This window comes from Apodemus sylvaticus, chromosome 1 (genome assembly GCF_947179515.1).
Source record: "Apodemus sylvaticus chromosome 1, mApoSyl1.1, whole genome shotgun sequence".
In the NCBI taxonomy this organism is placed as follows: domain Eukaryota; kingdom Metazoa; phylum Chordata; class Mammalia; order Rodentia; family Muridae; genus Apodemus; species Apodemus sylvaticus.
Window position 1 is genome coordinate 78,312,171 of NC_067472.1, and position 26,290 is coordinate 78,338,460.

At 47.5% G+C, this 26,290-nt stretch overlaps 3 protein-coding genes and 1 non-coding gene across 6 annotated transcripts in view; 3 read left to right on the forward strand and 1 right to left on the reverse strand.

The window, feature by feature from the left end:
- Septin1 (septin 1) overlaps window positions 1–26,290 on the forward strand; it is a 502,205-nt gene that overhangs the window by 245,247 nt on the left and 230,668 nt on the right. The gene's annotated exons all lie outside the window — the stretch shown is intronic.
- Window positions 71–5,595, reverse strand: Prr14 (proline rich 14). 2 transcript variants are annotated; one of them, XM_052198054.1, is made up of 11 exons: window positions 5,501–5,595; window positions 4,355–4,523; window positions 3,126–3,244; window positions 2,857–3,046; window positions 2,413–2,456; window positions 2,117–2,322; window positions 1,198–1,771; window positions 1,000–1,069; window positions 828–919; window positions 533–604; window positions 71–444 (listed from the first exon to the last, which is right to left on the reverse strand). In XM_052198054.1, exons 2-11 carry the CDS (start codon window positions 4,367–4,369, stop codon window positions 168–170), a joined length of 1,659 nt encoding a protein of 552 aa, XP_052054014.1. In that variant the 5' UTR covers window positions 4,370–4,523; window positions 5,501–5,595; the 3' UTR covers window positions 71–167. The 2 variants fall into 2 exon arrangements, with proteins under 2 accessions (XP_052054014.1, XP_052054004.1); XM_052198044.1 differs by lacking the exon at window positions 5,501–5,595 and adding an exon at window positions 4,644–4,894.
- LOC127676589 (U6 spliceosomal RNA) lies at window positions 14,421–14,527 on the forward strand. The gene has a single exon (XR_007976048.1). It is a non-coding gene; the product is annotated as a U6 spliceosomal RNA (small nuclear RNA).
- LOC127695887 (zinc finger protein 689) lies at window positions 16,967–22,216 on the forward strand. The gene is made up of 3 exons (XM_052198097.1): window positions 16,967–17,185; window positions 17,376–17,489; window positions 20,822–22,216. Exons 1-3 carry the CDS (start codon window positions 16,981–16,983, stop codon window positions 22,003–22,005), a joined length of 1,503 nt encoding a protein of 500 aa, XP_052054057.1. The 5' UTR covers window positions 16,967–16,980; the 3' UTR covers window positions 22,006–22,216.

A 26,290-nucleotide genomic window follows, 5' to 3' on the forward strand; every position in this document is an offset into this window, starting at 1 on the left:
ACCAAAAAAAAACAGCTAGTAAAACTAATTGATCTCAAATTCTTCTGAAGGCACAAAGGAGTCAGAAACATATATTGAAAACTTTATAGAAATATAGAGAAAAAAATACAATTGATTCAGAGATTTCTCCCCTCCCTAAAGGACGGATGGATGAATAGTTGGAGCTCCTAAAGGTGACGAGGGTATTCCCTGTCTATGTCCTCTTCCAGGAGCAAGGCATCGAGCTCCTTCAGCCTTTCCTGCAGGAGAGAGCCCATGTCTTGGCTAGGTGCCAGATTGGGAGGAAGGGTTCTGCTTGCTGCAGCGCGGACCCCTCGTGATGGTCGCCGGGATCGAGGAAGGCTACTGTCTCGGAATTCTACTGCCCTCCGGAGCTTCTTAGAGCTGGTAAAAATGAGAGTTCCATTGCGCTCCCGTGGCTCCTCAAAGATGGTCTCGAAGGTCCTGCAGGGGTTAGTCAGGGGAAGAGGTCTTTATCAGGACTCCCCAGGAGAGACAGCCCTCTACCACCCTCAGACCTTCCATTTCTCACCTTCTGGTCGTGGGTGATTGGTAATTCTTATTGGTATAAATTTCTTCCAATGTGAACTCCTTCTTATTCAACCTGGAAACCAAGCAAAGGGCACCGAGAGGATGCGTGCAAAGTCTGATGCTGATGGGAATTTTGGTTTCTGGGCCAGGTGAGAGTCAGAAGTGATAAGTGAGGAAATTCTAAGCACAAGCCATGCCCATGCCAAATTCAATGTTCCAGGTTCCTATGCTCCCTGAGAGGAGTAGGACTGTCACCTACTTGGTCAAGGTGGGTCCTTGCTCTCTGAGCCTCTTACCTGATTGGTCGAGGCAGCCCCATTGGTGTAAGGTTTGGTTGGAGACGGACAGGTGTCCTCCGTATTCTGAATCTAGAAACCTTCCCCATGGTCTGCAAAAATGGAGCAGAGGGTGAAAGAAAGGCTTGGGCTCAGGCCTCGGCTGGCTCCTGCCTCTCTACTCATTCATTACCTTGGTCTCGGGATCAGAAAACACCTTGTCTTTTGAGGCTCTTAACTCCTTCCCCTTCGTTGACCCCAATCTGCAGAGATGGTCAAAGTCAGGACAAGGGATACCCAGCAAAACACCAGTCCTCTGTCAGTGAATATGAGCAAAGGAGGCCAGGCTCAGGCTGAGGCCAGACTTCAAAGTGGGTATTGAGAGCACTACCTGGGTTCTGCTGGCTCGCAGGAGGAAGCAGAGGCATTGGCTGAGCAAGATGTAGTGAGAGAAGGCGAGACTCCTACTCCTCCAAGAGGGAAGACTTCTTTCCGGAGACAGGGCCGAGGAGGTGGTGGTGGTGTCCGGGCCATCTCCCCACAACCCACAGTGTGTCTTCGGGGCCTGGACTGGCTTGGCTGGGATGGAACAGGCGGCCAGCTGCCTGGGTCAGGGGGCCCTAGATCAGGGCAGGAGGAGCTTCGTCCCAGAGATAACTTAGGGACAAGTGCTAGGGAACTGCACTGAGTCCGCCATTGGCGGATAGGGGGCCGGGGGCTGACAGACGTAATTTTCTCAGAAGCCCTGGACTGCTCAGCCTCTGAGATGGCAATCTTCAACTCCAATTTCATGGGAGGTGAAGGAGGTGGAGGCTGTGGTGCTTTGTTAGGTGTGAGGAAGATATCAGCAAAGCTCTCAAGCTTTGATCGGACGGATCTGAAGAGAGGGGCCAAGCCCCAGGGACTGAGACGGGGTCGTAAAAGGCTGGACGATGTTGGGGTCAGTGGGGTCTCCAGAGCAGGATCTGCAGTTGAAGAAAGTAGAGGGTCACAGATGGGTGTTCCTCACCCTCAGGTGACCGAAGCATCAGCTCGTAAGCCTGTCTTTTCCCCCACACACTAATCTGTCTCTAGAGGAGTGAGCCTGCTCCTAAATGCTGTAATAGGATTGCCTAAGCCCTGAGCCCTGGGTTTGATCCCAGTACTGCAAAGTAAAGCCGAAAGTCCTCAACTCCCTGAGGCCCAAGTCCCATTGATACACATCCCCCTCTGTCCTAGGTGGCTAAACCCCACCCACAGTTCTGCTCTTCGCGATTCAAGCTCCTAGCAATTCCAAACGCTAAGTCTCATTCCTCCATTCAAATTCTTACCCGGTACTGGGCTCTCTGGAGGATCTGCAGGTAGAGTAGAAAGTTGGAATGGGGGTTCTAGGTCACTGGGTGTAGGCACTGGCTGATCAGCTTTTGTCATAAGCTCAGCTCTGGGGTGAAGGGACAAAGTAAGATTTGGGGGTGCTTCTGAGTCCAGATCCTGTCTATGGCTGTGCTTGCCCTGGCCCTTAAGGCTTCTGACGGTGCTGTAAGGAAGGATTAGACAAGTAAATCCCACGCCCCCAGCTCTGGATATCTGGATAGTAGCTTTGATAATCCTTTCCCCACACTCTCACCTTTGTGCCGGGACAATGAGGTTGGGCCGATCTTCATCAAAATCCTGGATATAAACAGGGGAGCTGTTTTGAAAAAGCAGGAAGCCATTTTTGGCTTCTACAACTCCCCATGTCCTAATTATTCACCAGATACCTGCTTGGTTAAACACAAAAGATTTTTTCTTATTTCCTTTATTCAAGTAGTGTCTTCCACATAAAATTTGTTGTCATTGGGGTAGTGGCACATGCCTTTATCCCAATACTTGAAAATAGATGCAGGTTATAAATTGGAAGAGCCTCGTCTACACAGCAAGTTTTAGGCCACCAAAGTCTACATATTGAGACCTTGTCTCAAAACAAGCAAACACACAAACACAAACAAACACCTGTCATCTTAGCCTTTCCATCTCTAGCCCCATGCTTGCCCTAGCTGGACCCAGACATCTTCACTGTACTTTCTTATACCTCAGTTGGTTGTCTGGCACCGGCAATGTCTTCCAGTACCACCAACAGGGTAGGCTGGGGAACCTGGTCTGTCTTTTGTGAAGGGCTCTCCTCTGGGCCCGGGGATGTCCTTGACCTCATTCTCAAGGTGGGTGAGGACTGGCGGATACGACTCAAGGGTTCTCTGCACAGATGCAGTGGGTCAGGAGGCCTAGAGAAAGAACAAGAAGGCAGTGGGCTCAGTGGGCTCAGCTGCCCTCTTAGCTCAGCCCCTTCCCTTTCACGCTCACCTGGCTTGCAAGGACCACTTGACCTGGGATGGTAAAGCCAGTGACTGTGTGCAGACAGAATCCTGATGATGGTTGGGATTCCGTGGGCTGGGAATGCCCTCTTTGTATGTCAGGGGGACCTACAAGAGGAAGAGCTGTTAGAAGCAAGCAAAACTTGGTTCATGCCTATAGTCCCAGCATTTATGAGGCTAACACAAGAGGACTGCTCTGAGTTCTAGGCCAGCCTGGGCTAAAAGGTAAGACCCTGTGTCAGTAAGACAAAAAAACAACAAAAATCACAGAGCATGGAATGACTGGAGAGGATATTCTGTGTCTCACTATGCCTTTAGCCACAAAGGGAGAGAGATTTTTAGCTAAACTACACTCAAATCCCTAAAGGAGATGATTTGGTCTAAATTAGGGGTGAGGTATTGGTCAGAGGCTACAAGTGTGAAATTTAATCTCCTCTTTGCACCCAGACTCTGGCGAAATGGTAAAAGACAGTGACATTTTTCTTATGTCTGCCTTGTAGCCAAAGGCACCACCAGCATGCTTCTGTCAAGAAGTGACAATTTTGGATTTTTGATTTCTTAAAAAAAAAAAAGCACAAAAATATGTTTTTGTTTTAATCCCAGGTGTGGGATATGGGGCTGCTTTAGATTGTCCACAGCAGCTGACTATGGTTTGCCTCCTGCAGGGGCGTAACTTTGCCAGCTGCAGATGGTTTCTGCAACTGTATGACATTTGGAATTCTGGAGAATTTTCACGTTAAGGCCCCCAAGGAATGGGTGGGTTGTTGATTGGATGTTTGTTATTATTTACAAGAAGAAATTAGATATCCTGATGGCGAAGATCAAACTTGCCCGAAGGAACTTGACATCCCTCTTCAGCAGAAAGGAGCCCAACATCGCCCCCTTTCTACCCTGCCTTTATTCAGGGATCTTTCTTTCATCTCTATTCTTTTTCTTTCTTATCTAGTGCTAGGGGGTTGGGAGGATGGAAGAACCTACCAAATAGCAGAGGATAGCTATAATAGGATAGTCAGAAGAGCTTTTCATACTTAGTAGGATGTGGTTCAGGGAGCGGGTGACTGAACAGACATATGAATTACCCGGAACCATGAAGTCTTGCGTTAAGGAGGCTGCTTTGAAGGCTGGTTTAATGGAACTGGTCTGACTTTAGTACTAAGCCGGGTGGGGATTGAGGAAAGCGAAGAGGGAGGGAATGGTCTTTCACTTCAAAGGGCTCACCCTTTTTGTAGCCATGACATCCTCCAGCACCACGGCCAGGACCCTCCGGGAGGCCTTTTCCAGGGATGAAGGGGTCCCCAAAGGCTGCAGCCTCGGTCTTTTCGGGCTCCTGGCTTCCCATAATGCTCGAGCTAGAGGCTGACGGCATAGGCTTGGCTGTGTAGAAGGGCTGGAGGGTGACAGAAGTAGAAGACAGTTGCCTGAACCTGTTGGATCTGTTGTAGTAGGGTACAGCCGTCAGCATCCCCGTCTCCCGAGCTCAAGTCAGGCGGGCGGGGGACGCTCTCACCTGGAGTTCCCAGGCAAGTCCATGGGGGAAGCGGCGGTTCCGGGGAGTCCCTGAGGGATCCCAGGCTGAGGCCTGGGGTAAATTGGGGAGCCGGGGAGTGGGGAATGAGGGTCAGCTCCTCCCCCGGGACTCCGCCCTTCATAGTCCGCCTGCGGCTCCGGATAGGGCACAGGCCCTTCCTCCAAAGGGCGCCCCCGGGCCGGCCGTTCGGAGCCGGGTCCTCCCGCTGCAGACGCCTTGATCACTCGGGCCCTGCCTGGCACCTGCCGCGAGACTGGATTGCGGAGGTTACAGCTCCCCCACAGCTCGAGCCTCCTGGGACCTTTGTCCCTGTAGATGCCTCCCTGAGGTTCTCTGGGATCCGGTGGGATCCCGGTCCTGAGAGGCTTCCGTTTCCGCTAGATTCCTCTGTGGTCCTCGCCCCACCAAGCAAGAGCTCCAAAAGAATTACTCCATATACTAACAGCCCTCCCTCCTACCAGATCGCCTAAATTGGATCTCTGTGGAAAGATTCCTCCTGCGCGGTTCTTCCAATCAGAAGCCGCGCAACTCGCCTCCTCCCACAGAGAGCTTCGGTTTAACGAAGTTCCCCTTGGGGGAGGCCTAAACTCATCACTGAACTCAGTCCGGATCCTGGGGTATAAACTGTCAAACCAGTAGACCATTCACTCCAATCCCAGAAGGTCCAGCCCACCGGTAACATCCCACCCCAAGCCCCCGCCCTGCTTGGATCCCCGCCCCGCATTTTCGGGCGCCCGGGACCAGTTGGCTCAAACGTTTTCTTCTCCGCCCGCCTCCCTGCCCTCTCCAGCCCGGTCCCCCCCACTCCGTTCCCTCCCCTCCCCTGTGCCACTCACCGCAGCTTTCCAAGGATCCGGGGTTTTCTACAGCTCCCACCTCCGGCTTCTTTAAAGCCTGCCTTACGAAGCGCTGTCCAACCGTCAGAGGCCTTCTTCTGTGTGTCTTAGCACCGCCCAATCGCCGGTTCCGGTCTTCCGGGGTTAGGAGAAACTACGTGAAATCTCCTGTCCGCCATAATACCTAGGGGCAAGGAAGCTCAGTTGGGCCTGAACCGCCATTATATCTGAGGGCAGTCCGGGTTTAGCACTAGTCGACAGAAAAGCGTCATTTTTCAAAGGCCCGTCAGTGGCCAACTACTATGCCAGGTTTCTTGATATATTTGGACAAAAGTAGGGACGCTAAAGTTTCTGCACCTAACGTATATTTTTTTCTTGTTCTTACACCCGGGAATATCGATTAAATGCTAAGAATTTGGGAATTTCCCATTTTCTTAGATTCAGCTTCCTCAAGATTGAGGCTCTGGGAGTCGGGATGGCGGGGCGGGAAACCTGAAGATCCAGGTTAAAGACTAGGCCTGATGTGGCCTCTAGCTTCCTGTTCAGTTTCTGGAGAGACTGGGATAGCCTAAGTGGGGAGAAGGCTGGGTGTGATGAACTTCATTCGCTAGTGTTTCTCCCTCCTTCTTCCCCTCCTCCCTCCTCCTTTCTTCCTAGGAAGTGTCTGCAGGCTACTCAGAAAACGACCAATATAACCAACCCGGGCTTGGTAGGTGGGCCAGATTCAGTGTCCTTGTTCTGGGCTGCCCTCTGCAGGGTGTCAGGTAGCCCTTTAGGAGTAAGTGAATCCTAATGCTGGGTGGACTAGCCTGCACCAATAGGCCCTTTGTTAGGAGCTGGACTATTGGTGGAGAAGTTGCATTTTGCACTGTGAATGTGCTTTGACCACCTAACCGAAGCTCCTAACTTCCCTAAAATTATCTGTTGTTCTCTGTTTCTATGTGTGTATGTGTTGGTATGTGGGGACCAGAAACCATTGTTGGCTGTCTTCCTCAATTGCTCTTTCTTTTGGTTTGTTTTTGTTTTTTGAGACAGGGTTTCTCTGTGTAGTCCTGGCTGTCCTGGAACTCACTCTTGTAGACCAGGCTGGCCTTGAACTCAGAAATCCACCTGCCTCTGCCTCCCAAGTGTTATGCCATCAACGCCTGGCACAAAAAAATTACTTTAAAAAAAAGTGTATTTTTCAGATCTTTGTGAGTTGAGGCCAGCCTGGTCTACAGACTTAGTTCCAGGATAACCAAGGCTGTTAAACTGAGAAACCCTGTCTCAAAAAACAAAACAAACAAATAAAACAACAAACATGTATGTTTATTGCCAAGTGGCAGTGGGACATACCTTTAACCCCCAGCACTCAGGAAACAGAGACAGGTGGATCTCTTGAGTTCAAAGTCAGCCTAGTATACAGAGTTAGTTCTACGACAGCATAGGCTACACAAAGAAACCCTGTCTGGAAAAACAGACAAACACAAAGGTATGCTTATTTGTGTGTTATATTAGTTAGGGTTCTCTAGAGGAACAGAGTGGAAAGAAATATACATAGATTAAAAAGGATTTATCAGAGTGGCTCAGAGGTGTGGTCCTAGCAGTCCAACAGTGGCCTTCCCCTGACTGAAAGGCCAAGGATCAGGTAGTTGTTCAGTTCAGAAGACTGGATGTCTCGGCAGTCACATCGGGTGATGGAGTCCCGGGGAAGTCCTTGGATGCTGCTGGTCTTCAGTCTGTGTTGGAATCTTGAAGAAGTAGGTTCTGCCACCAGTGACGGGATGGCTCAGGAACGGGACAGGTGAGTTCCTTCCTCCGTATCCTTTCATGTGGGCTGCCACCAGAAGGAGTGGGCCAGACTGAAGGAGGGTCTTCTAACTCAAATAATGTACCCAGGAAAAAAATCCCTCTGAGGGTTTTTTTAAGGTGTGCCCAGCTTGGGTTTTAGTTAGTTCTAGATGTAGTCAACTTGATAACCACGATTAGCCATCCGTATGTCCTTATGTGTGTTTCTCTCCTCCCATGTGAGTCCCAGGGATAGAACTCAGGTTGTCAGGCTTGGCGGTAAGCACATTTACCCACTGAGCTGTCTTGTTCAAGTTGACAAAATATTAGCCAACGAGGAACTTGATTCTACTTTTCAGCAGAGGGTGAAAAAGAAGGTATGGCACTGGCAGTGGTGGTGCAGCTTTAATCCCAGCACCTGGGAGGCAGAGCCGGTGAATCTCTGAATTTGAGGACAGCCTGGGCTACACAGAGAAACCTTGTCTCAGAAAAAAAAAAAAAAAAGAAGAAGAAAAGGTATGACATATTTTTCTTAAACACATTAGAGCTGGAGAGATAGATGTCTCAGTGGTTAGAGCACCTGCGGCTCCTGCAGAGGACCCATGTTGGATCTCCAGAGCATACATGGTTGCTTACAACTCTCTGTAACTTGAGTTCCAGGGGATCTGGTGCTGTCTTCTACTCTCTGTACTAGGTATTCTTGTGTGCGCGCGCACGCGCACACACACACACACACACACACACACACACACACACACACACAGGTAAAATACTCAGACATATAAAGAAAAGCATACACTTTTAAAAGCACACTTTTTTAAAACTTAAGTTCTTTGGCAATTTTGTATGTATACAATGCATTCTGGCTGCTGTCTCCCCTAACCGCTTATCTTCCCACCCTTGTACCTGTGGCTTTTCCAGGGACTCTCCAAGCCCTTCTTCCATCTATGCCACGCTACTGATGGGCCCACTCTTATGTAGAACAAATACACTTTCTTGAGAAAGACTTTCTTTGTTAGCAGCACAGATCCAAGTACTCACTTTTCATGAACATTAGCTGAAAAAATATAGAAGAGAAAAATCCAAACAAAACTCTGATGTCATTGTATTCATAGAAAGACGATGTCATGAAAGCAAGTGACATTCTGTAACTAGCATCTTGCCAAGTCCATCCTGTTGACATAATGAAAGCTCCAAGGGAGAAAGGAGATGCAGGTGTTTTTGACTGTTTGTTTTGGACAGAATCTCAGCCCAGGCTGACCCAAAATTTGACCTTGACCTCCCAATTCTATTGCCTCTCAAATGCTAGGATTGCAGGTATGTGCCTCTGAGCTGGGAGACAGGGTTCTCTAGAAGAACAGAACTGACAGAGTGAATCTTTGTGTGATGGCTATTCTTGGTTGTCAACTTGATTACATCTGTAACTAACTAAACCCCCAAAATGGAGGGACACACCTGTAAGGGGTTTTTGTTTAATTTGAAGTTGAAAGATCTACTTCTAATCCAGATATTTGAAATAGGAAGATGCATTGTTAATGCAGATCTTTTGAGCTTGGAAAATCCATCTCTAATCAGGGCCACACCTCTGCAGGAAGCCTGGATAAGGACATGGAAGGGGTCTGCTCTCTTCGCCTGTCTGCACTGACCTTACTCGCAAGTCTGTTCTTTCATTGCCATCAGAGCCTACTTCTTAGGGATTCTGGTGGACACTGAAGACCAGCTGAGACAGCCAGCTTCATGGCCTTGATAATTACTAGGTTCTTGGACCTTGTATGTATAGGCATCCATTGTTGGATTAGCCTGTAAGTTATCCATATATATTCATTCTATAAATATATACAAAATTATATATTTACAAATATAATATATATTCATTCTCTAGAGAACCCTAATGCACTCTTTATATATATAGAAAGAGGATTTATTAAAACAGCAATGGCTGTCTATAAGGTTGAAGAATCCCGTAGTTGTTCATAGGCTGGCTGTCTCAGCTTGTTTCATTTAGTGTCCACAGTATTCATCCATGTTCAGTATATGTCAGAATTACATTCTATTTTGGATACTACTGGATAATATTACATGGTACATTTTGTTTTGTTATACATTCGTCTGTTGATGGGCCCTGGGTAGACACCATCTTCCGCTGTTTCACCTAACACTGCTAAGGACATAGGTAGAAAGATCCTTGAGGCTCTGCAGCTCCTCCCCATCCCAAACAAACTTTCCCTGACTGTCCCAAGGTGGTCTTGAATTGAAGATTCTCCTGCTGCTCAGCCTCCAGAATGTTGTGGTTACAGGAATGGGCTACCATGCCCAGTAAGTTCTTGTGATGTAGTCTCAGAAGAGGAATTTCAGCATAGATGCCAGCAAAATGGTACGGGAACCTCAGGCTAATGGCACTTACTTATGGGTCTGATGAAGTTTGATCCTGGATCTCACAAGGTAGTAGGAAAGTTCTTCTATGTCTAACCCCCAAACAAAACAAAACAAAAAAACAATAAAAAACCCAAACTCCCACAAACCACAACATGTGTGTGTGTGTGCACAGACACAGAGACACAAAGAAAAATTACAACCAAGTTGATCTGAATACAGAGATCCTGCCTCTGCCTCCTGGGTGCTGTGGTCAAAGATGAATATGATCTCACCTGGATGAAATATAGCTATATAAAAGAAATAATATCTCCCTGTTGTTGGCAACTGTGTGTTAAAGTAACTGTTATTCTTCTGATGTAATTGTCATCTCCAAGGCTTACTGCTTTAGTCTGCTAACCCAGACCTCATCTGGAAGCTTCCAGCCTCCATAAAGTCTTATCTAGGCCTAGAATGTTTTCACCCTCTGATGTTTACTGCAGAATATTCTCCCTTTCCTATTCTTTCTGACCTCCGTTGACTGGTTTAACTCAGCTGTTCTGGCTCAAACCCCTCTCTACACTGACTAATTCAATCTGGCTTCTCTCTTAGCCTCTGGCTGAATTGCTCTGTTTCGCCTCAAACTAACTCTGGTAATCTGTTGTAATCTCTGGCCCCTCGTTCTCTGGCTCATTGTATCTTCACCTATGTCTGGCGTTTCTCTCTCTGCAGCCTGTCTATAACTGCCCCAGCATAACTGCTTTCTCTCTCGGCCCTGCTTTCTTAAGTCACCTCTCCTTTCTGTCTCTTCTGGTGTGAGTTGGGTGCATGCTGTCTCTGACTCATTCTGTCAACTCTTTCTCTGATTCATCACTTTGTCTGTTCCTCAATTAGAAATAACTTTCAAACACAGATGCTTCCTTCTACCATCTAATTTACTTTCACTATTTAGGATTAAAGCTGTTTAGGATTAAGGGTGGATCTGTATTCCAGCCAGAGGTATTAAAAGTGTGTGCTAAGGGCATTTCTGTATTATGCCCAGAGTAACCTTGTCCTGGAATAAAATCAGTTTATAACTCTCGTGGTTTGAATAGGAATGGCTGCCACAAACTGAGGTGTTTGAATGGTTGTCCCATAGGAATTGGCAGTCTTAGGTGGTGTGGCCTTGTGAGAGGAAGTGTGTCACTGTTGCAGTGGGCTCTGAGGTCTCATATGCTCAAGTTATACCCAATGTGGTACAGTCTCTCCCTTCTGCCTTCAGAGCAAGAAATAGAACTCTCAGCTACTTCTCCAGCACCACGACTGCCTACATGTTGCTATGTTTCCTGCTATAATGACAATGAACTGTAAGCCAGCCCCAATTAAATGTCTTTCTTTTATAGGAGTTGCCATGTTCATGGTGTCTCTTCATAACAATAAACTAAGACAGAAACTTTCATAGCAAATCTTAATTCTTGCATCTCAGTTAGCTAAAGACTTCTGTCAGACTCAAGTATGAGGACTTCCTTTGAGGTCCCTGAGCGGCAGGCTGCAGGAGCTGTCAAAATGGCAGCACCTGTCAAAAAGCAGAAACTCTGTTCCTGCCTCTGCCTGCAGCCTGTCATGAGGTAGCTTCACAGGAGCTGTCCAGGGTGACAGCAACTCCTTTCCTGCTTCAGCCTGAAGCTGTCACAGGAGCTGTCCACGGTGGCTGCTCCTTCTTTCCAGTCTCCCCAAGCAGCTCAGCAGTGATGATGACACAGTCAGTCAAAGCTGCCTGTGGCCAGGAAGGTTTTCTCATCCTAACCTATGGGCGTGATGCAGGGGATAGGAAAAACCTACCAACCCCTGAGCAGGAAATCACACCAATCCTCACTCTGGAAATCTCTGCCCTGAAAAGCTCTGTCCCATGAAACAATCCTATATCAGCCCTGCCCTTTGTTCAATTCGCTGCTGTCCTCTCCTGGGAGTGGAGGCAGCCATTCCTGGATTGGGCCCTCCCAACAATTTCTCTTATTGGAAGAAGAAAAGGAGAGGAGGGAAGACTTGGATAGAGTGGGGCTGAGGCTTCTCAGCTCAGCCAGGAACACCCTTCCTAGGAGCTGCAGCACCCTGCTGAGGAGGCTTCCTCTTAGCACTGTGTGGCTCCTGAGCTCCCAAGTCCCAGGATGCCTTCCGTCTGGGCAGGAACACTTAGACCTTTTCCTTTCTATGCCTCCGTACCCTTCCCTGTCTCCTCCTCTTCCTCCTTAAATAGAGAACGGCTGCATCTCCTCTATCAGATGGGGCTTCTGAATAAAGATCCCACAAGCCCTGTGCCTTGAAGGAACAAGCTTGGTGCTGTTCTGGGTTCACACATAACTGCCCAATCGCCACCCCCAAAGACATTTTTTCTCTTTTTCTTTTTCTTTCATTCTCTCTTTTTTTTGACTTTTTCACACAGTTTCTTTCTACATTGTCCTGGTTATTCTGGAACTCTCTATGTATGTAGACCAGGTTGGCCTCAAAAAAAGAGATCCAAACTCTCTTGTTTTACAAAAAGCTAGAGTTAGACATGAAAACAGAGACTCTAGAACCCTGGTGAAAGCAGATGTGGGAGTGCAGATGTGGGAGTGCAGATGTGGTAGTACAGGCCTGTAGCCCTGCATGTGGGAGGCAGAGGAGTCACCTTGGCTACATAGTGAAACCTTCCTTGAGAAGAGGAGGAAACTTTACCCTTGATACAGCCTACTTACAGGAGACTCACTATGGAAGTATAGCAAGACCCTGTGGAGGGACTTAGTGGAGTGGGTTGGTTTGATGCTGCTTGGATTCTAATGCTAAATATTGGTTTCCCAAAAGGTAGTTGCCCCCAATGAGCAGATTCTTATATACACAAAGTGATGCCATATGAACCTTCTTCTCCAATTTAACTGGTCAATAAAAGCTAGAGCCTGTGATTGCGTAGTGGAGGGAGAAAGGTGGGACTGGAGGTTAGAGTGAGAGGAGATGCAGGGAGAGAGGAAATGTGGAAGATGGAGGTGGAGGGAGCCGCCATGAGCCAGGAGAAGCAGCAAGAACCAAGGGACTTCATAGCTGCGGAATACGTTATTTTAGCTGTAAGCCTGCACATCTATGCTTACATGTCTTTTATACAGGCTTGGTTAGGATTATAAACTCTCCACAATTTAGTGCAGGGCCTGCAGCTGGACATTCTTCATATTCTCGGCCACCAGCAATAATATACTCATGAGCAGATGCTCTCTTTGCTCTGGCTGAGACCACACCTCACAACACTATGCTCTTTGCTTTCTTTTTATATATATTTAACAGTACTGTGGATGGAACCCTGAGTCTCATGCATGGTAGAGAAGCACTATACCACTAAAATACAACCCCAGCCCTTGGACTGACTTCTCTCAGAAAGCTCACCTGGTCCAGCACCAGTTCCTTCATGCTGGGGACATAGCATACACCTTGTTCCAACTGTGGCTGTATTTTCTCCCTGAGCCTGTCCATGCCCAGACTGTGGGTGCCACTGTGCCTACCTCTCCCTTCTGGCCAACCACCAACTAGAGCTTTCAAGGTTACTGCTATCATCGCCTATAATCTGGCACTCACCATGCCATCTGAGAAATTTCCTTCATTACCAGGTCATACACACAGAGAGATGCTCTACTGGTGACTTAAGGGTAGTTCATCTGTCACAGAGCCTCCTACAGCCAGTCAGGCTTGTGTGCACACATGTGGCAAATAGGGTTTGGCACAAGCTATGCAGAATTCAACCTCTGTCTCTCAGCTCCTGCTCAGCCACAGGTGTGACTGACAAGACATTGTTATGCTTTAAATGTGCATGGTCCCCCATGGGCTCAGTGTTGAATGCTTGGCCCAGGGTAAGTGGTGTTAGTGTGGCAGCTTCTGGAAAGTTTAGATGGTAAGATCTATCTGGAGAAGTACATCACTGTGGGTGAGTCCTTCCTATCCTCCTCTGCTCCTGTCTGATGTAAAGTGAACACCGCCTTCTCCTCTATATATTCTTGCTTCTATAAGAATATAAGAATATATGTTCTGTTCAAATGCATAAAGCCAAGCCACCATGGACCAAACTGTCTGAATCTGTGAGCCATAACAAATTTACCCTCCTTGTTTCTGTCAAGTATTTGGTCACAATGGTTACAAAAATAGTAACAACCTTTCCTTGCACCTGGTATGGGAAAGCTTTGAGAGAAAATATACAGTGCAAGTCCATCTGTCTAGCAAAAGCCCAGAGGACTACTTCCCGGGTAATCCCTATACCAGGGGATTCATCTTTCAAGGAGGTTCCAGAACTATGGTTGTTGCTGGCGTGAGTCAGAGTCTGTGAAACAAAAGAGGCGTAGTGGAGAAAGGCAAACAGAGTGAGCAAGGGCAAAAGAAAAGGAAAGATGCACAGAGTGACAGACCTGTGGGAACAGGAAGTCCCCTTCTGGAGAGTGGCTGCAGGAGTAATCAGAAATGTATCAGTGAGTCCTGGCTGCATGGCTTAGTGATGGGACTTACGTTAGCATGCTGAGATGCACCAGTGAAGAACGTGTCAGTCAGGTAAGGACAGTCTGAAACTAGATTGCACAATTTATTAAGGTGGGCTAAGAATGTGATTCAATTGAGTGCTTGCCTTGTGTGCTTAGTTTTATGTCAACTTGAGACAAGGTAGAGTTAATCTGAAAGGAGGAAAACTCAATTGAGAAAATGCCTTCATGTAGGGCATTTTCTTAATCAGTGATTGACAGGGGAGGGTTCAGCCCATTGAGTGAAGTGCCATCCCTGGGCTTGTGGTCCTGGGTTCTGTAAGAAAGCAGGTTGAATGCTCACTTCAGCAGCACATATACTAAAATTGGAACGATACAGAGAAGATTAGCATGGCCCCTGCGCAAGGATGACACGCGCATTCTGGAAGCGTTCCATTTAATTAAAAAAAAAAAAGAAAGCAGGTTGAGCAAGCCATGGAGAGCAAGACAGTAAGTAGCAACTCTCCATGGCCTCTGCATCAGCTCCTGCCTCCAGGTTCCAGACCTGCTTGAGTTCCTGTCCTGACTTCCTTCAATGATGAAGGATGATATGGAAGTGTAAGTCAAATGAACCCTTTCCTCCCCAGCTTGCTGTTTGGTCATACTGTTTCATCACAGCAGTAGAAACTCTAAGACACCTAGTTTGCATAATGCCCTGGGTTTCATCCCAGCACCAAATAAAACTGGGTATGCTGTGCATACTTGTAATTTGAGCATGCAGGAGTTAAGAGGTAGGAGGACCAGAAGTTCTTGGTCATCCTCAGCTACATAGCAAGTGTGGAGGCTAGCCTGGACAACATGAGGCCCTATCTGAGAAAAGTAAAGGCAATTATTGTTTTCATTAATAAGTAGTTTTTCTACTTCTCCCTAGGACTGATATTGCTTGTCCTAGTCTGGGCTTATGGTGAAGTGGCCCCTCAGGCAAAGGTGAGGGTGCAGGCCGTGTGTAAAATCAAAGTGTGCTAAAATCTACGGTTGCATTTCTAGGCACTGGCAGGCACTGAGCATGAACCATGGACTGAATATTTTTTAAAATATTTACTTTATGAATATGGGTGTTTTGTGTGACTGTATATCTGTGTACCACATGTGTTATCATCAATTATCACAATTATCGAGTTACAGATGATTGTTAGCCATTATGTGAGCACTAGAAACAGATTTTGGAACCTCTGTAAGAGCAAGTGCTCTTAACCACTGAGTCACTGCTCAGTTGTGGAGAAATTAGTCCAAAAGTTTTTCGCCCAACATAGACTTGCTAGTGCCACAAAGAAGACATTCCATAGTTGGATCTCATTCCTACATCTAGTAAAAGATTTAGAGCAAACTGATCCAGATTTGTGAGGATTGTGTCATTCATTTATTTTTTGAGGCAGGTTGTTTTTGAGGATAGCCTGGACACTCTGTAGACCAGGATGTCCTCAAATTCAAGAGATCTACCTGCCTTTGCCTCCCAAGTGCTGGGAATTAAAGGTGTATGCCACAACACCCAGCTGTCTTACGATTTTTGTTGTAGTTCTCTCTGGGGAGTGGGTAGTACAGATAAACAAATCCAGGACTCTACACATTAAGTTTCAGACACCAGCTATTCTAGCATTCTAGGTGCTTAGTTGGCTCTCAGCAGCAAAGACACCGGCTCTTTGTGTGCCTCTAGATGTGAATCATCGCTGCCCTCTGTGCAGTCTTCCTTACTGGCTGTCTGATATTTATTCAGAAGGGAGCAAAGGGCTCGGCTTCATACCCAGTCCTGGTTATCTATTTTAAAAAATATGTTTATAGAACTCTGGGCCTCATGCATGCTAGGCAAATGCCTACCACTGGGCTATTTACTCTTCATTTACAAACAGGGTCTATGTTGTCCATGCTCTCCAGGCACGCGTTGATGACACAGCTGTACTATTTAGGAGAGCAACGGTATAGGGGTGATTTCCCTGCTTCATTACAAATCAGAGGACCAGCCAGCCGTCTGCCCTTTGTTCTGGCAGCCTAAATGTGCATTCCGCTGTCCAAAGAAAGGGTGAGCCCAAAGTTATTAGTCTCATCTCCAAACAACAAGCAAACTTCCTTGGAAGGTAGGGCATTCATTTCTATAGACAACTTAGGAGCTGCCCAAGATACATCAGTCAGCTTACCATTCTAGTCCATTCCGTTTTACCAGACGTGCCTTTTGTGCATCAGAACGTTATCACCACTCCCTTCTCATCTAGTGCTTTTAAGAATTCCTGGCTGTGACAACTTATGATGGTAGGATGTAGCTGTTCAAAAATCCATGTTGACACTGTGTGACTTTCTCCTAGGAAGATATGTAGAAACGTCTTCTCCAAGTAGGGCAAACAAACATTGGAGAACACAAGAAGAGCCTCCTATTCATAACACATCTCACAACCTGCTTAAAGACACTTTATCCACCTTCTTGCCCTTAAGAATCCGCTGGCTTCATTCAAATGGGCCGCCTTCACCGGTACCCAATCAGGATGCCCGATCTTCAGCTACTAACCAATAAACGAATGCAATAGATAGGAGGAAAGTAGGCAAGAAGCCATCTCGCAGCGCCATTACACTTTAGGGCAGAGAGGTTAAGAAGTCGGCATGGCGTTCGGGTCAATAAAATCAATAGCTGGAACCTGCCTGTGTTCTAGGCAGCGGTGGTGCAGGAGCAGCGCCGCCATCTTCCCCAAAGGCATCTTCCGGTGCCTCTCACCCAAGTTCCAGCCGGAGTTCCCTGAATAACCGGGCGGTCTGTGCCGGGCCGCCCGGCCCCTCAGGCAGCCGATTCAGATTTCCTCCGGCCTTCCCGGCCCGGCTTCTAGGTCTCCCGGTACTCGGTGCCCTGGGCAAAGCCGGGCAGCAGGTCCGATGGCACCACCTTCGGCTCCGCTCCTCCCGCGGGCATCCAGAGAGGCTGGACTTACTCGGAGAAGGGGCAGGAGGCCAAGGGCCTTGAAGTTCGCGGACGTGGCCGTGTACTTCTCCTCGGAGGAGTGGGGGTGTCTGCGGCCCGCGCAGAGGACTCTGTACCGGAATGTGATGCGCGAGACCTACGGCCTCCTGGGCGCGCTCGGTGAGGCCCGGCCCAATCTGCTTACGCGGGGCCTAAGGGATGATGGAGCTTGAGGGCGGGGTAGAGTGGGGGCAGGGAGCCCAGGGTCCTGACCTGAGATCGGCTAGTTAGGGCTTGGGACAGAGCCTCGACTTATATTTTTTAGCATCATCTCTTCGGACCATCCCTCTGACTGGTTCTCCTTCCCCAGGATGCGCAGGTCCCAAACCAGCTCTCATCTCCTGGTTGGAACGAAATACCGATGATTGGGAACCAGCAGCCCTAGATCCGCAGGAGTACCGGAGATGGGTAACATTCCACAGAAGTGAGTGAAAAGTACCAAGGAGACCATACTGCCCTCCAGTGTAATGCCCTCAACTGTGGACCCAATCTAAAATTGTCCGTCTGATGAGAATTAACCAGGTTGCTTGCACTACAGACAGTACTCCATTGACATAAATGAATTACTGAGCTTTGAAAAAGATACTGCTTCCCAGGATCCGGGACTTAGCTTTCACTGAACTCCAATTCCCATCGGTCCTGGGAAGACTAGAAAGAGCCCTTAACCACTGAGATATCTCTCTAGCCCTAGTTCATGCTTGACTTTAAAAAAAAAAGAAAAAGCCCCAATTGAATGTGCTTCTAGGCTTGTGAACTACTGGATGAACTACAGTCCAAGATTTTTAACACGTTTTGCAACTCTCTCAAAGTGCTTCTAGACCAGCAGCTGCATATTTGGGAGTTGTCTTGGACAGAGGTTTCTTTTTTTTTTTTTTTTTTTTTGAATTTTTGGTTTTTGTTGTTTTTCGAGACAGGGTTTCTCTGTGTAGCCCTGGCTGTCCTGGATCTCACTCTGTAGACCAGGCTGCCCTCGAACTCAGAAATCCACCTGCCTCTGCCTCCCAAGTGCTGGGATTAAAGGCGTGCGCCACCACCGCCCGGCCTTTTTTATTTTATTTATTTATTTTTTGTCAGAGGTTTCTATGCTGTGATAAACACCTTCACCAAAAGCAGCTTGGGGAGGAGAGGGTTCATTTCATTTACATTTTCATGTAACCATCCAGCGTCAAAGGAAGTCAGGGCAGGACAGGAGCATCAAGGCAGGAACTGGAGCAGAAAGCCAGGAAGGCTGCCTTCCCTACTTATATACTCAGGACATCTGCCGAGGATGGCACCACACACAGTGGGCTGGAGGGAGCTCCTGGCCCTCCCACATCGATCTTAATCAATCACTAATTAAGAAAATGCACCACAGGTTAGTCTGGTGAGGGCATTTTTCTCCATTGAAGTTCCCTCTTCCCAAATCACTCTATCTAGCTTGATTCAGGTTGACATAAATCAAGCCAGCACAATTGACCCCTTGTCATCTTGACACACAAACACATCCCTTTTAACCATATCCTTTGTTTCTTGTTCATTCCAAGATCTCAATTTAAGCATTCAATTCAAATGCTCCTTAAAATATCTAAGGTCTCTTTCAAAGTTTCTCTAAAATATCCAAAATCTCTCTAAAATTAACTATGGGTTCCTATAGAAAAAGTTAATATTTTTTTATTCCAAGAAGTAATAGCCAGGGCACAGTTACAGTAAAATCAAATCCAAAGTCTAACTGTGAAGCGCAGTGTCAGACTTCCGAGACCCAATGGTCTTCTAAGCTTCAGGGGGCTTGGTAGTGGCACATGTCTGTCATCTACTGCACGCACGGTAAGCTCACACTAGCTCCACTCCAAAGTTACCGTGAGTGGTGGTCATCTGTGGTAATGCTATCTCCAAACAAAACACTGGAGCTACAGGTTCACCAGTAGCCTCTCTTGGGATCTCTTTAGAGACTCTGCCCCTGCCACATGGTGCCAAGCCCTGATTTATCTCCATGACCCCGTCAATCCTGACGTTTCTACTTCAGCTGAGGCTGTACATTCACCAGTGGGCTGGGCTTTCTTGTCACAGTACCAAGCTTCAGTTGCTCTCCATGACCCTTGATGCCTTCAGAACTAATACATCCAGGGAAATTTATCCATGATCAAGTTCAGCTGCCAACATGAGCCTTGGCCTCATCATGGACACAGCTTCTGCAGGCTGATCTGGAGGAGATACTCCCAGACTTATCCTTGCTAATGTTGGTGTTTTTGTTTTTGTTTTTAACTTGTGCCAATTCTTAGACCAGCTGATAGCATCAATTGTCCCAGTTAAGCAAAGGTTTCCCTTTAATGGTTTCTAATAAAAGGATATCACATAAATGGCCTTGGGAGAAGGCCTTGGTAGAATCTTAGGGAGTCTCAAACTTCATTCCGCAACTTTGTAAGCTCTGAACATTTTAAGTTCCCACAGAATAGCCCACAGAGCCCTGGGCACTCAATAGCTTTTCCAGCTCCAAAGTTACCATCACACTCTTCCCTAAAACAGACAGTAAGGTTTATCACAGCAATACCCCACTCCTGGTACCAGTTTCTGTGTTAGTTGGGGGTTTCTATTGCTGTGGTAAACACCATGGCCAAAAGCAGCTTGGGGATGAAAGAGTTTTTACTTACACTTCTACATTACAGTATATCATCAAAGGAAGTCAGGGGCAGGGATTGAGGCAGAGACCATGGAGTGGGGCGGGGCTGCTTATTGGCTTCCTTCTCTTAGTTTGCTAAGCCTGCTTTCTTATATACCCAAGGCCACCTGTCCAGAAATGGCACCAAAAATGGGCCGGGCACTCCCACATGAATCACCAATGTAGAAACTGCTCCTCCACAAGTCAACCTGGTGAAGACATTTTCTCCACTGAGTTTCCCTCTTCCCAGATGACTCCAGCTTGTGTCAAGTTAACATAAAGCCAGTACAGGAATGCTTTTTAAAATGCAAATTCTTGGCTGGAGGGATGATTTAGTAGTTAAGAACCTCAGCAGCCTTTCCCCGAAGCTCCCTGAGTTTGGATCCCAGGGCCCACATTGGGGCAGCTATCTTGTATGTGGGAAAGGTATGGGGAAGCTGTCCCCTTTGTCCTGCATCATAAACTCCTGTAAGGGTGGTGAGGAGCGCTGCTCAGGTAGAGTGCTTGCCTCCTGCTGCACAGCCCAGGAGTTGGCTCCCCAGTGCTGTGTACAGATAAGGTGTGGTGCCTGCTTGTAATGTCAGCCCTTGGGAGAATAAGAAGGAAGTTCATGGTCATCCTCAGTTATGTAGTGAGTTCAGGCCAGTCTGGGATGTGTGAGACCCTGACTAAAGAAACAACAACCCAGATCATTGGAAGAAACTAAGTAGGGACAGAGATTTCTCTCTGCCCCTGAGCTACTTCCAGCTACAAAAAACATTCAAGTCCTTTGTTTGATTGCTTGTAAGTACAAAGTCTCATGCATCTTAGCAAAGCCTCAGACGAGCTCTGTGATCAGGGATGAGCCTTGAGCCACTATATATGGTGCAGGATCCAGGCAGGCACTCTGCCAACTGTTAGCCCCCCGAAACACTCTGCTTTAAAAGTCAGTTTAATATCCCTAAACCCACAAAATCATGAGTCGCTTGAGGAGCTCTTAATGCCTTCCACATTTCCACAACGCGATTAACTGTCTCTGATGCTAATAATTAACAGCTCAGTGAATTGGTCTTGAAACCATTAACGTTGTTAATAGGCAAGCATAGAAGTCTAGTGTTTGCTAATTCTCTGTTTCCCGGTAGAAACCAGAACCAGGCAGAAGAATGAAGAGAAGGAAGTATTCCCACTGAAGGAAGCACCCCGAAAGGGGAAACGGGGGCGGAAGCCCAGCAAACCCCGGCTGATTCCCAGGCAGACTTCCGGGGGCCCCATCTGCCCTGACTGTGGCTGTACTTTCCCTGACCACCTCGCCCTGGAGAGCCACAAGTGCGCCCAGAACCTGAAGAAGCCCTACCCCTGCCCGGATTGTGGGCGCCGCTTTTCCTACCCATCCCTGTTGGTCAGTCACCGGCGGGCACACTCTGGTGAGTGCCCTTACGTTTGTGACCAGTGTGGCAAACGTTTTTCCCAGAGGAAAAACCTGTCTCAGCACCAGGTCATACACACAGGCGAGAAGCCCTACCACTGCCCTGACTGTGGCCGCTGCTTTCGCCGGAGCCGGTCCTTGGCCAATCACCGGACCACGCACACTGGCGAGAAGCCTCATCAGTGCCCTAGTTGTGGGCGTCGCTTTGCCTATCCATCTCTGCTCGCTATCCACCAACGGACACACACAGGAGAGAAGCCCTACACATGTCTGGAGTGCAGCCGTCGCTTCCGCCAGCGCACTGCCCTGGTCATCCACCAGCGCATCCACACGGGAGAGAAGCCTTACCCGTGTCCAGACTGTGATCGGCGTTTCTCCTCCTCCTCTCGCCTGGTTAGCCACCGGCGTGTGCACTCTGGGGAGCGGCCCTATGCCTGTGAGCACTGTGAAGCCCGCTTTTCTCAGCGCAGCACCCTGCTCCAGCACCAGCTCTTGCACACAGGCGAGAAACCCTACCCCTGCCCTGACTGTGGACGTGCCTTCCGAAGGAGCGGCTCCTTGGCCATCCATCGCAGCACCCACACTGAGGAGAAACTGCACGCCTGCAATGACTGTGGCCGCCGCTTTGCCTATCCCTCACTGCTCGCCAGTCATCGGCGCGTGCACTCAGGGGAGCGGCCCTATGCCTGTGACCTCTGCTCCAAACGCTTTGCCCAGTGGAGCCACTTGGCGCAGCACCAGCTTCTGCACACTGGGGAGAAGCCTTTCCCCTGCCTCGAGTGTGGCCGGTGCTTCCGCCAGAGGTGGTCCCTGGCTGTCCACAAGTGCAGCCCCAACACTCCCAATGGTAGCCCTAGACCTCTTATAGGAGGGCCCAGCCAGAGGAGCAGCACTCTTTAGCATGACAAAGACTACAGAAAGTCACATTATGGAGCGGTGCAAAACTCAGGAGCAGCTGCCAGAGGTCTTAAGGAAGGGAGCAGACCCAAAACCCTGGGCCCCTGCTCCAGAGCCTGAACTCCAGTGTATTCCACCACACTGGTGTCCTATAGCACGTCTGAAGCTTTCATCAGGAGAGGCGATGCCATTTGATTAAAGTTTTCCAAGCTAACCTATCTTAAATAATGTGGGTGTGTTCTTCTCCCAGTCTGTTTTAGGGGCTGCCTTCTTGGTTTGTGTATACAGTCGGGAGAATCTCACCGATAGAGGGCACAACTCCCCTGTTCTGCCTCTATGTCCATATCATGTGGAAAACCTGAGGTTGGCTCCATATCGCAACACTCCTGGCGAGTGACAGAAGCTGCTGCTGAGAAATGGGGTTCACTCCCTCACATTCCTTGTGGGTTGGTGCTAATTTTTCGAAGGCTATTTGCTGTGTTTCCCTTTGTTCACCTGGCCTGGGGTGTGTTTAGTACTTAACCACAGGGTTGCTCTTCAGAAAACCTAATCAGTTTATTTCATGCCCAGTTTTGTGTGTGTATGAGAGAGAGGGGTGGGGTGGGGGGAGGGAGACAGAGACAGTGCTCTACCACTTGTGGGATTAAGCGATTCTCCCAGCTCAGCCTTCTGAGTAGTTGGTAGGTGGGGCTCTGTTCAACTGTTTGTTTTTCTTTAAGGAGTATACACATATTCTATTTATTTATTTGTGTGAGTTTGAATGTTTTGCCTACATGTATATCTACACATCATGTTTGGGCCTGGTACCCAGAGGAGGATGGACAGATGAGAGCATCTGAGCCCCTGAAACTGGAGTTACAGATGGTTGTGAGGTACCATGTGCTGGGAACTGAATCCCAGGTCCTCTGGAAGAGCAGCCAATGGCCCTAACCACTGAGCCATCTTCCAGTCCCTGGTCAGTCATTCTTGGAAGAGTGGCTCTTGGTTCCCACAAGTGAAATCTGTCTTTTCTTAGGGATCATACAGAAACAACAGAGTATCACACTATGTGCTGTGTACTCCAGTATTAACTACTCTAGGCCACACTGATTTGGGGTGATGCCCCTGTTGTTTGCTGGGTTTCAGACCTCTAAGGATTTATTTATTATCTAAACATGTATACATTTATTATGTATATGTGCCTATTGTGCATGGACAGAAAAGGGCACCAGATCTCATTATAGAGGATTATGAGCTACCATGTGGTTGCTGGGAATTGAGCTCAGGACCTCTGGAGAAGCAGTCAGTGCTCTTAACCTCTGAGCCATCTCTCCAGCCCCAGTTTCAGATCTCTAAGCACCCTCACCTTTCTTTTTAAAGATGTAATAAAACCAGATTTTCATCACTTTTGGAAAGTTGGTTCAGGCTGGGTACGAGGCATCAGCACAGCACAGAGAGGTTTATTTAAGAAAAATAGGGGACCAGTATCAAGCAGAAGAGGTGCACATGGAGCTGGTAGACTTGAGTTTGCTACAGGTGACTAATGGCTGGAAAAATGGCACCCACCTAACTAGGTGCTCAGTAAAACTTTACCACCTTTTTGCCTTGGGCAGCTGTACCAAAGTGGTGTGTCAAACGTGACCTATTCCAACAGCTCAACTGGGTCATCCTCCTGCATGGACTTCTTCCTGTGGTGCTACTGCTTCTTCCTGTGGTGCTACTGCTTCTTCCTGTGGTGTGTCTGTTCTCAGTTCTAGGTGGCGGGCAGATGGGAAGCATTGATTTGTAATTACCTCTGTTTAGATGCTTAGCAAGTTCATTGTAACCATCTGTCTGTTTCTTCATGGATAAGGAGTACACTCTGGTCAGGGACAGTGCCACATAGGATTTCATTAAAATATATAATAGAAGAATTCTGTTCCTTCTGGAATTACTCTTTACAAAACATGAATCTGGTTCTTTGAGAAGAAATTTAATGTTGTGACGGAGATTGAACCCTTAGACTAAGGAACCTGCCTGTCCTTAGTCAAGACCCTGGATGCATGCCACGCCTACAGGGTTAGTTAGAATGGCTTTTGTTACCACTTACTAGTGAAGTAATTCCTCATACAGGAATTTTACAGTTGCTTCTGGCTCCAGGTTGTGACTTAAAAAGAAAGCTATTGTGGCTAGCTTCCATCGTGTCTGGAGAGCAGAGATGAGACCCATGTAAGCTTCCTAAGGCTCTTCATTGCCAGATGTGATTCTGGCACTGTGGTCAGTGAAGACCCTGCCATGTCTCCAATAAACTCCTCTCTATAAACTATATGGGGAAAATCACAGTGCTGTTGAGAAGGGCTGTGGTCCACGCATAATTCCTTTCTTAGCCCTAACTTCAGTTGCTCCTCCGATACTTCAGATGTCAGATATTCTTAGCAGTAGGTACATATTGTTCACCAAAGGACCACACAAAGAAACTATCCACATCCCACTGCCCTCTCCCAGTCCCCCAGTGTACCTACTAAGTATATGTGTTCCATCAGTTCTTGGGGAGTCGTTCATGTGTGAAGCTCATCAAAATAGCTATGCTGGGTCCCACCCACCTCTACAACCTCCAGTATTTCTCCTGCTCTAGAAATTTTTAATCCCAATCTGGGGTTTCTAGCCCACCTTGATCATTCAGTTCCCAAATAACAGATACACAACTTTTATTATTTACAATAAGCCATAAACAGCACAAGAGCTGGGTCGATAACTATCTACCCTCTATGCTATTGGAATCTACTTTCCTATTGAAAACCCCGAGTTATTACAGTGTTTCATCTGGGCTGCTCTCACCTCCAGCTGGCCAGCCCTCAGGGCCCTGTGGCTTCCACATTCACCTTCTCCCCATCATGGGTCTCTCACCTGTCAAGCCTGGGAACCCTAAACCCCGCCTATGTCTCTTCTGCCCAGCTATTGGCTTTTGGCATCTTTATACACCAATCAGAAATAACTTGGGAGCAAAGTCATAGAGCATCACTTGGGTCTATGTAGGAACTCTGAGTAAGAACTCAAACATGTATTGGAGAACCAGTATTAGCATTAGAATATCAGCAGCATCAGGCCAGCCCACTACACTCTCCTAGATTTTTGAGAGTCCTCTTGTCTTGCACTCGTTTACTCTAGCCTATAAACATACTAAAATCTGGCTTCAAAACATTGTTTTTTGTTTTTAAAGAGTTATCCTCCTGGCCTCTCTGCATTTAGTTTCTGATAGATTTCTTATGCTACACTGCATTCTGTTTTCTATACATTCACTTAGGCTCTGTGGTCTGCAGCCAACTGGAGTAGTTGTAGGCATACATTTTTTTTTTGCAACCTACGTTTATTTATTTATTTATTTTTGGTTTTTCGAGACAGGGTTTCTCTGTGTAGCCCTGGCTGTCCTGGAACTCACTCTGTAGACCAGGCTGGCCTTGAACTCAGAAATCTGCCTGCCTCTGCCTCCCAACTGCTAGGATTAAAGGCGTGAGCCACCACCGCCCGGCGCAATCTACTTTTAATAAACGTTCAACCTCTTCTCTTGCCTGCTACTCACCAGAGGCAGTGGAAGAGAAAAGTTACTAGGATGTAGGGGAAGTGGACCTGTTCTTTGGGGGTGAGCTCAATCTTCTTTATCAGCAGTTCAGTCTCATAGCAAACACCAAATACAAACCAGCAGCTACAGTTCAGTCCTTTTGGTAGGCAGACACCATGCACAAACCAGCAGCTGTAGTTCAATCCTGAAGAAACTGCAAGGCTAGCCAATTGGCCCAAGGCTGATGAATAGGCAAGAAATCGCTGGAACCTTACAAGAAGTTCATTGGCAAGTCTCTCTCAATGGCTGAGTTCAACAATGCTATGTAAAGCAAACCAATGCATGCATGCTGTTACTGAAGAATAGCAGGGCGAAGCAAACCAAACCAATGCTCACCTCCCACTGTCTGTGTGTCATATTTATACTCCTTCATCATGGGTCCTTTCACATGTCAGCTTTAGCAAATCATCCTTTCACCTATGTCTGCTTCAGGAAAACATCATTTGACAAAACTGACTTTCTAAACAATCCAGAAGTCTCCACTTCAAGTAGTAATACACAGATTGGGCTTTTTCTGTGTGCCATGCACTGTGTTAAGCACAGTACATCTAATATTTGAAAGAACCTTAAGAAAAGCCATCACCATACCAGGTATGGTGATAGACTTCTGTAACCCGGACACTCCCAACTACTTTGAGAGACAGAAGGAGGAAGACCATCAGTTCAAAGCAGCCTGGGCAATATAATAAAATTCTGGTCTTAAAGTATGTG

Excerpts from the sequence above, each read along its gene's own strand:
- Prr14 (XM_052198044.1), bottom strand. The coding sequence starts at position 4,666 with ATGGACTTGCCTGGGAACTCCAG. Across the intron at positions 1,070-1,197 it reads TGCGAGCCAGCAGAACCCAG|ATTGGGGTCAACGAAGGGGA; the intron begins GTAGTGCTCTCA and ends CCATCTCTGCAG. Across the intron at positions 605-827 it reads GGGCTGCCTCGACCAATCAG|GTTGAATAAGAAGGAGTTCA; the intron begins GTAAGAGGCTCA and ends CTTGGTTTCCAG.
- LOC127695887 (XM_052198097.1), top strand. The coding sequence starts at position 16,981 with ATGGCACCACCTTCGGCTCCGCTCCTCCCGCGGGCATCCAGAGAGGCT. Across the intron at positions 17,186-17,375 it reads CGGCCTCCTGGGCGCGCTCG|GATGCGCAGGTCCCAAACCA; the intron begins GTGAGGCCCGGC and ends CTCCTTCCCCAG. Across the intron at positions 17,490-20,821 it reads ATGGGTAACATTCCACAGAA|AAACCAGAACCAGGCAGAAG; the intron begins GTGAGTGAAAAG and ends GTTTCCCGGTAG.